At 33.3% G+C, this 9,816-nt stretch overlaps 1 protein-coding gene across 9 annotated transcripts in view; it reads left to right on the forward strand.

The window, feature by feature from the left end:
* The window catches only part of LOC133198023 (tight junction protein ZO-1-like), a 70,626-nt gene that overhangs the window by 51,823 nt on the left and 8,987 nt on the right, over nucleotides 1-9,816 (forward strand). For 8 of the 9 annotated variants that reach the window (XM_061334173.1, XM_061334174.1, XM_061334175.1 and 5 more), the window contains 2 exons: nucleotides 1,001-1,351; nucleotides 6,257-6,421. In XM_061334173.1, the coding sequence (XP_061190157.1) occupies nucleotides 1,001-1,351; nucleotides 6,257-6,421 (516 nt within the window). Of the gene's footprint in view, nucleotides 1-1,000; nucleotides 1,352-4,000; nucleotides 4,167-6,256; nucleotides 6,422-9,816 lie in introns of those variants that run through there. The other variant, XM_061334181.1, reaches the window with a different exon arrangement.

Here is a 9,816-nt window from a genome sequence, read left to right on the forward strand (position 1 = left end):
AATATTGTTTTTCAGTCACGGCTGGTTACTCTTGGTAATTCATTAATAATCAGTTTATTCTGTGATGGACATTCTCCCAAAGAAATCTGTCAGATGTGGTCCATTACCAATGTCTGATCTTTATCAGGTCATTTTTGTGAAACTCTCTTACATACATGTATAATGGAGAAAGCTAAAAACAATTTTTTATGCCCCCTTATCGAAGATTTGGGGGGTATACAGTTTTTGCCCTGTCCGTCTGCTGTCTGTTTGTCCACAAAAACTTTAACATTGCCCATAACTTTTGATTGATTGGAGCTATGGCTTTCATATTTCACATGTGTATTCCTTGTGTCAAGACCTTTCTTTGGGTACCATCATATTTGACCTTTTGACCATGACCTTGATTTTGACCCAGTTTTGCAAAATTTTACCGAACTTTAACCTTGGCCATAACTTTTGAACAGTTGGTGCTAGGGCTTTCATACTTCACGTGTAATCCTTGTGACAAGACCTTGGCTAAACTTTTGAACAGTTGGTGCTAGGGCTTTTAAACTTCACATATGTAATCCTTGTGACAAGACCATTCTTTGGATACCAACAACTTTGACCCTTTGACCTTGACCTAGGAGTTTGACCTACATTTGAAAAATTTAACCTTGGCCATAACTTTTGAACGGTTGGTGCTTGGACTTTCATATTTCACAGGTATATTCCTCTAGACAAGACCTTTCTTTGGATGCCAACATTTTTGATCTTTTGACCTGGAGTTTGACTTGCATTTGAGATACTAAACCTTCACCATAAGCTGCCATACAGGGGCATTGGTGTTTCACAAACACATCTTGTTTTACCTGAGTTTTATAAGCTTTATCAAGAGTAACTAACAAGAGATGAAAACAGTAAAACCGTAGAGTTCAAAGCTTCAAAGATAAAGTCATCAGAATGTTTAGAGATGAGGCATGAACTAATGGTGGAAAAAGCTTGTAAAATATTCGGAATTCATGTTTCTTTTTTCCAGAGCTTACAATTATGCTGATCCAAGCAGCTATCCTGCACAAGACCAGAAACACCAGTATAATGATCAAAATGAAAATCCATATGATTATGTTGCCCCCAGGCAACATATGAACAGATCTCGAACATCGCCCAATCAAAATGCTGTGTATGCTAGACCCTATGTGATGTCAGAAAAGCATTCGAGGGAAGGGTCGTACGATCGAGGAAGGTCGTTCATGAACCAGATCTACATGGACACTGAGCAACTGCAGAAGTTAAGAGCAAGGCAGGAGAATGGTCCTCCAAGCAACCATGGCAACAGAGATCTAGCAGCAGCAAGGGATTCTGGGTATCCAAGTCCGGATCGTCCCAGGTGAGGGGGAAAAAATTGTGTGTGGTGTTTGTGATGGTAATTAATTGCCTTGTTGCAAGTTTCTTTTCTTTTTTTTTTTTTCTATTTCATGGAATGTGTAGAATGACTCTATTTTTTCAGCAAGTTTCCTATCTTTGAGTGCAATAAGCATGATAAGCTTTACTTTTGTATTCTGAATCTTGCATAATTTGTAGTTTAATAAGATAGTCTGTGCATATTTCATATTGACTTATTTACAGATTGAAATAAGGGATTAAGTTACAATTCAGATTTTATTAGCAAAGCAGTAAAAAAAAATTTTCTTTTTTTTTTTTTGGAATCCAACTGTAAGAAGTTGATTTAAGATTTTGTATGCATTTATATTTTGAAAAATAATAAGAATTAAAGGAAACTTAAAGAAAAAATGTATATATTTTGCAAATGCAGCAATGTATATGCCAAATGTACCCAAGAATGCATTTACAATAGTCACCATTTATAAGGCAGGTGTGATGTCTATTAACATATCAAGTTTTTTCTCAAAAGGAGAATAAAGTTTGGATATGAAAGCTTTAATTAATTTGTTAGAGTTATAACAAATATATTTATTTGAATCATGTTTTTTTTCCACTTTGATTTCCCATTAATATGTTACTTGATATTTCAAGTGTTTGAAAGACTTCAATCATTAATTATTATTCGAACTGGCATAAAATGCAGTTTTCATGATTTTTAATTCAGAAATGGTGCAGTGCATGTGTCTTTTTTTTTTCAAAATATATGTAGAATAATTGTGAATGTTTGCATGCATTGCATTGATCTGAAATTGTTAGTAGCACTAAAAAAATAGCATGAAACTATCCCATTATATATATTTACTGATCTGTAGATTCCACTTAACATTTATTTTTGCTGGTAGTTTGGTTTCAAATTCCTTGAAAAAAAAAGATAAAGTGTATAGCTATAGATAACAAATTATTTAGGGACTGAATACTAATGAATCTGTCTATTTTATATTTACAACAATCTTTGTATGGGTCATTTGTCCACAATTCATTTCAAAAATATACCACAACCAAAATACTAGATCTGTTTCAAGCACAAGCAACATCACTGTAAAACTTCTCCACACTTTTCACATATTCCACCCTTATCACTTGGAAGTCCTAACTTACAAGTATAAGTTCTTTTGCAGAATCTTACAAAATTTGCGGCCAATTAAAGATGTCACCAATCATATAAAAAATAAACAAAAAATAATATTGCATTTGGATTTTAATGTCTTACATATGTAAAAGAAGAAATCTTCTTTTAGAAAATACCGGTATGTGATCGTAAGCATCAATACAACCAGCCAGAAAAATTATAAAATGTTATTTTTTTGCATATTTAATAGTTTTCCAAAAATTTCTATGAAAATAATAATTGTACTCTGGATAAAAAAAGCCTTCCCCACCCCTGTATTTTATCTGTATTATTGCACTACAAACATCACTGATTATTTCATGTACTTGCAGTAAGGTGTTGAAAAATCTGTTCAGTGTTAAAACAAAATTCATTATTATATCATTGATCAGCATTGCATTCTTGTTGAAAATATTCCAACATATCATTTTATAATAACTGCCAGATTTTGTTGAATAATTTATTTAGAGAATCTAACAGAATTCATATATATATTGTATGTGCATATATTTAGACTCCAACAGAATTATAGACACGAGAGAAAATGTATCAGACCTATAAATTAAAGTTTTGTTTGTTTTTTCCATTTCAACTCTCCATTTTTATACTCGTACAGTGTAGGCAACAAGATTTTAAAGGGAGATAATTTTACTTTATGTTCTCTCTGTAAGATGTCACTTAGTTTTGCATCCAAAAAGAAAATTAAAAGAAATTAATTTTTGTCAAAATGCATGAGTTCGTCAGTCAGTCAGTTGGTCGGGGGTCAGTTGTGAAGGGCAAGCAAACAAAATTTCAATTTATTTCGTTATCATGACACAAGTTATATAGTCCACTGTATATCAAAGATATATGCTTGATGAGTAGTGATTATATCCTAGTTTTTGTATAATGCTTGTTACATGTAATCTAATAAATAATATATAATACGTTTGGCATAGTTCTGTTATTTTTTCAACAAGAATGCAATTAAGTACTCAAAGAAGGGGAAATTTCAGCTGAAAATGTGACATAATTTATCTTTCTATACATGTTTTCATTTAAAATTTTTGTTGACTGAAGCCCACAATTAATGACCTAAGATTGCAATTGGTAATTAAGATATAAAGCACATCACAGTCACTCATCACAAAATAATCCAATTCCTAACTTTTCCCAGGATTACAATGCCTTAGTATTGTACAAAATAATTCACTCAAAATTGTGTCACTATTACATATACTGTGTACTATGCAGCACAATTAAGTCTTCATTTGAAAAAAAGAATTACAAAAAGTGGCTTGGTTTCTCTCTATTTTCTTCCTCTATTTCTGTCTCCCTGTCTATTCTGTTTCTCTCATTGTTCTGTCTCTCCCTTTGTCTATTCTGTTTTTCTCTCTCTCTCTCTCTCATTGTCTCTAGCCAATTCTAAATTCATCCAAGGAATGAACTAGCACTGATTACATCATATGACCATCACTGAATATGTAATATGAAACCAATTTTCAGTGGAGCTGAGGACTTCAATGGACACTCTGATTCTGGCGAGGGGATAAGTGACATTAGGACTAGTTTCTCTGCCTATAAGAACCTTATAACCCCAGGTTTTTATGGCGCCAAAAAGCCCACCACCTACTTTATGCCTGACGATTCAGGGTAAATCTCACACATTTAATGCTAGTTAGTTTTTTTTTTCTTTTCCCCCATGGTGATTGGACAATCATTGCACAAGTTGAAAAATCCTTGCAATACAATTAATACATTTCTCATAATTACATTTATTTTATGAACAAATTGCATCATTTAATATCTCTCCCAACACTTCTTAAAGGTGCTTAGACACAGATTTGAAGTTTATATTTTCTCAAATTTTCTGTATAATATCACAACTTATATGTTGCTATAGCATTTCACACGAAAATAAAATTAAAAACTTATTTAATCTGGAAATTATTGAAACTACGAATTTCGGGAGGCGTTTGATTAACACATCCTTGTACTTTCACAAATTTTAACTCTATCCTTAATACTTAAGAAAAGTAGCAATTTTGTTGTGTATTAATGAATAACATTACATCTATAATTCAGAAAATTCAGAGTAAAAATGTGCGAAAGCAAAACCCACTCACTTAAGTATTGTCAGCCCGTGCTCAGTGTTGTGTAGTTGTGTACAGAGTTTAACAAATTGAATACACCTGCGAAACGTAAACTGTTTTTGTAAACAGCTAGGGCACGAGCTCTGTTGTTGTTAATGTTTACGTTTCACCGGGTGTGTTCCATTGTTAAACTCTGCACACACCACTGAGCACGGACTGACAATACTGGTGAGAGGATTTTGCTTTCTACATTTCTACTCTGGAATTTCTGCATTATAGTTTTAATATTTTTCATTAATAAACAACAAAATTGCTACTTTTCTAAAGTAATAAGGATAAAGATAAAATTTGTGAAAGTGCAAGGATGTGTCTATCAAACGCGTCCAGAAATTCGATGTTTCAATAACTTCCAGATAAAATAAGATTTTTATCAAATTTTCGTATGAAATGCTATAGCAACATATCAGTCATGAAATTATACAGAAAATTTGAGTAAATATTAACTTCAAATCTGTGTCTAAGCACCTTTAACATCCATTGCCAAATTAAGGCAAAATGATACTATAATTGTTTTGTCATTTCATCAATAGTTTACTTCTTAACAAAAAAAAGTTTTCTTGCAGTATGACATAAACTCTACAAACATGTATATATTATAAAAAATACTCATAACTAACCCAGTATTATTGGTCCTTACAAAGTTTTACATGTACTTATAGCACAGGAAAGGGTACTAGTCTAGAGGCATGCATTTAGTAGTTTATTTTGTTACTAGAAATAGATTCTCTCATTATAATTAAAGTTCTTGCATAATTATTCAGGAAAACGTGCACTGGATATATATTTAACTTACAAATATTACCTAATACACCATAAGATTGTGTATACTGCATAGCAGATATGTATCAAAGACAAAGATGAATGTGGCAAAGATGCAAATGATTTTCATAAAATAAAAATGCTTCCACTAAAATGCAAACAATAGTAATTAAGATGAAAATATTAAAGTTTGTTACCATGGTTACTAATGAGATGGCAGATTTTTTGTACATATTTTGAAAATCTCATCCCAAAATGTAAAAAAATAACTTTCTCTGCTTGTCTTCAATTTAGCATGCTTATTTTATAAAAAAAAAAAAAAAATTATGTATTAAAATCTTATTTATTATGTGCACATACTTTAATTTGAATATTTTAATGCATGTAAATTACCTTGAGTTGTTTGAAAGTAATTAATTTAAAACTTTAAAAAAGTTGAAATATAAAAATTGAAGTCATTGTAATCTTCTCTTAACTATTAATTTCTATATTCAATGATATAAAATTTTATAAGTTGATAAAATCAGTTTCTTATCATTGTACTCCAGTTTTGTGCAATATGTTGAACGTCAATTTTTTCCTACTTTTTTAATAGCTGAACCCAACACAAATTGATATATCTCTGTGTATAATATGATTTTAAAAAAGACAATAAATTCATAGTATACAACTCTCAGACTGTAAAAGTGATGATCTATTCGTTGAAATGAAGCTGGGTATTTCAAAAAAAAAAAAAAAATTGAAATTATGTCAAAGACTTTTCACTAAGCACAACTCCTACGCCTCCATCATAGGAGTAAATGATATTCTTCAAATGTCTTAAAGAGGAAGATTGCAAACTTTTCTTCAGAGACCAAAATAAAGTTATGAGCCACGACGTCAGTGACCGAGAACGCAGCAGTCACGAAGACAGCGATGACCACGGCAGCGCCTTCGAGGCCTACAGAAAACCCATCATGTCAACCTTCGGAAAAGTGTCCCCGGGGAAAGGTTTCGAACCCAGCAAACATATAAGGTAAGTCTTTTCACAGTGAAGTGTCTTTAACGAACACTTATAGATTAGGGCACAATAGTTTGGTGTCACTTTGTCTTGCTGCATGCACAATAGTCCTCAGTAATGTGGTTTTACTTTGATGTTCATCATTTATGGTTTGGGAAAAGTCTTCGTCTATCATTTTTTTTCAGAATAGAAAATTGTTTTTAGATGCACTTACAATGTATGTTTTAATTTTTCTGATTAAAATTGGGTGTATTTTATTAAAATACAAACTGAATTAAAAAAAAGTATTGGTATAATTCATAGACTTTCCAATTTTTTGTTCAAACAATTTTGTTATTCTACATGTATACTGAAAAAGTATATCAGAGGGAGTATGAATTTAATTTTGATTCATTTTTTTCTATGCTGCTACAAAGAAAGACTAAAAAATATTAAATTAATTACATTTTATTAAAGATGTCCATTCATTCATTTAACGTACTAGTACTTATGTTTAGAACATCCAGTCCCAAACCTGATACTGTATTGAATAAGATTTCTATCGATACCGACATCACAAAAGATATCGGTGCTCCTGAAGGTGTCAGGTACGACACTTCACCAGAAAAACTAGAAACTGGTGATTCTGGTGAAAACCAGAATACACATGATGATGTCGATTCCTCCTCGGAAGATACAGGCACAATAAAAAGGGGGTAAGGAAACTCAATAACCAGGAATTACAATATCCTAAGGAAGATGGGTTATAAATTTTTTTTTTGGGGGGGGGGGTGTAATAAAAAAGATTTACAAAATTCAAATTTAAAAAACTAGAAAATAAAAGTTAATTTTATTGTGGAAACAAAACTATACACATTTATTGGTATCGTAAATCTTTTCACATTCTTAAAGTGTTCGGATACTCTGTAATAGCTAGTTAATAAAACTTATAGTGAAAATAGAGGAGTGATCAAAGCAAGTGACACATTTAGTGAAAAGCATGCAATTGATGATGAAAAAGATGATTTTGATGATGATTCTGGTGATGATTCTGGTGATGATCATCAGGAACTTAGTCCAACAGAAAGCACAGGTTTTTCAACCCATCAAGAACCCGCTGCTTGTTCGGCATTGAATAATGGCAGTGCTAGCCCTTACGATGTTCATGTGGATCCAGCTATAAGTTATTCCTCAAAGTATTCTGTCAGAATTGCTAATCATTTAGAGGAAAACCATGGAGGTAATTCTGTTCAAAAGGAGGTACAGGGCACCAAAGTCCCCACTTCTTTGAAGATGGACAAACCTTTGAATCAGCATAAACAGTTACATGACAGTGATGACGATGAGGATGATGATGATAAAAGAAAGGTTGCTAACAACCAAAGATATGCTTATATTCGCAAATCAGGACTTTCTGGAGAGAGAAGACTCCATGATAACTATGTGGGCCATTCTTCAGAAGAAACGGGCCCACCTGTAGGTCAGCCAGATAGCCAAAAGTATGCTAACATTCACAAGTCGGGATTTTCTGGGGAGAGGAAGCTTCATGATGAAGATGAAATCCATCATGTTCATTTGCATTCTGCGAAAGAAATGGACCCATCCATAGATGAAAGTGGAAAAGGGGAAGTAACAAAAGGAAAAACACCCCCGGCAAGTGTGTTTAGTTTTCCAAAAATGAGGTTGGATCGGTACAAGTTAGGAAATGACAGCAGGACTCCTGCAACAGGCAATAGAACTGATAGGTACAGAGGGTTATTGGGAACACATGGACGAATGTCTTCCTATGAAAAATCTTCCAGTGATTTGGAAAGAGAGCAAAATGGACATCAGGATCATGATTTAGTTACTGAAGATACCAAAGAACCCAATGGTAAAATGAAAGTAGAAAAGGTCTCCAAGAATGAAAGTACAAAAGATCATTCAGTGGAAGATGGTCCATCAGATTCAAATGATACTATTAAAAGTGTCCAGCAAAGTGAGATGGAAGATGATGACAATGGAGTACTTAACGAAAGCCCTTCCAGTAACACTTTAGTGGAAGACGAAGATGACTCATCCACCGACACTACCTCTGATGATGGGTCATTAGTGAAGAGCCCATCTAATAATACACTGGTAGAAATGAATGAAGAAAACAAGGATGAGATGCAAGGAGACACTGAACATTTCAGTGGGTCTGCTTATGAGGCTGACTCCATAAATCATCAAAACAATGGGGAGATGAAGGAAAACCACCTTCATGTGTCATCTGTTGATCATGATATAGACAAGAAAGATGTCATTCAAAATAAAGTTGGTAATGAAAGTAAAACACCAGAGCCTTCAAAGCTTCAGGAAGAAAGAAATTTCAGAGGTAAAGATAGCAAAGTTCCTCCTGAAACCAAAACACAGAAGGTAAAATTTGCAAGTGGTACTGATTTTTCTGTTAAAAGAAAGACTGACCAGAAGGTGAATGATACGAAAGCAGCCTCCAAAGATAAAGCAGATAATGCTGTGGATAATGAAATCATGGAGATTTTGGATTATGATAGAATGTATGATAGGCCCACTGTAGGTCATTCCCTGACCCGAGGAATCAGTCATGAATCTCCTACTAGGGAGGTCAAAGGGCAAGAGGTCAGGAGGAGACAAGATGCAGTGAAAGGTCATGAGGTTAAGAAAAATCAGGAATTTAGAATTAGTCATGAAATTAAACATGTTAAGAAGTGGCCAGATCAAACGGAGATAAGTAGACAGTCCTTGGAGCAAGTAGTAAGAGATGAGAGACAAAATGGCCATGACAGCGATAAAGGAAAGCACACTATCTACAAAACATACAGAAGGACGTCAAAGGTCACCAAGAGAGATGTGTTAGCTTACAACCGAGACATTAAAGAGACGTGTGTTGATGATATTTATGATGATGACGTTGACGATGAGAGCAAGAAGGCTGTGACTAGAATTCCTGACTTTAACAAAGACGATGAAAGGAATGGTTCGGATGGCAAAATTGTGGACTCGAAAAATGGCGATGCTGGAGATTCCGAGGAGGAAGCTTTCACAGTTAGTCTTAAGAAACTGCATCTTGAATCTTTGAACATTGGGTAAGAAATGGTATAATCTTGATGGTATAATCCAGGAATGTATTTGGAGAAGACTGATCCTAATTTGATCCTAATTTGAAAAGCATATACATATCAACTATTCAAAGAATGTATACATGTATAAAACCAGAAACCATAAACCTATGAATTGTACAACAGAAAAAAAAATGTAGAGACTAACATTACCAGAAAACCAAGGAGACTAAAAGAAGCTTTGAATATATCCCAGAACCATATACCTAATGAAATAAATTTTACAATTAAGATCCATTTATATGTTCATTAGATGGAATACAGTTTGTGTACTTGATTTTGCAGATTCAGCATTTAGAGCAAATGAATCAT

The sequence above is a fragment of the Saccostrea echinata genome, unplaced genomic scaffold (assembly GCF_033153115.1).
Source record: "Saccostrea echinata isolate AGI-Se365-2 ecotype Australia unplaced genomic scaffold, CSIRO_AGI_Sech_v1 ptg000032l, whole genome shotgun sequence".
Lineage (NCBI taxonomy): Eukaryota > Metazoa > Mollusca > Bivalvia > Ostreida > Ostreidae > Saccostrea > Saccostrea echinata.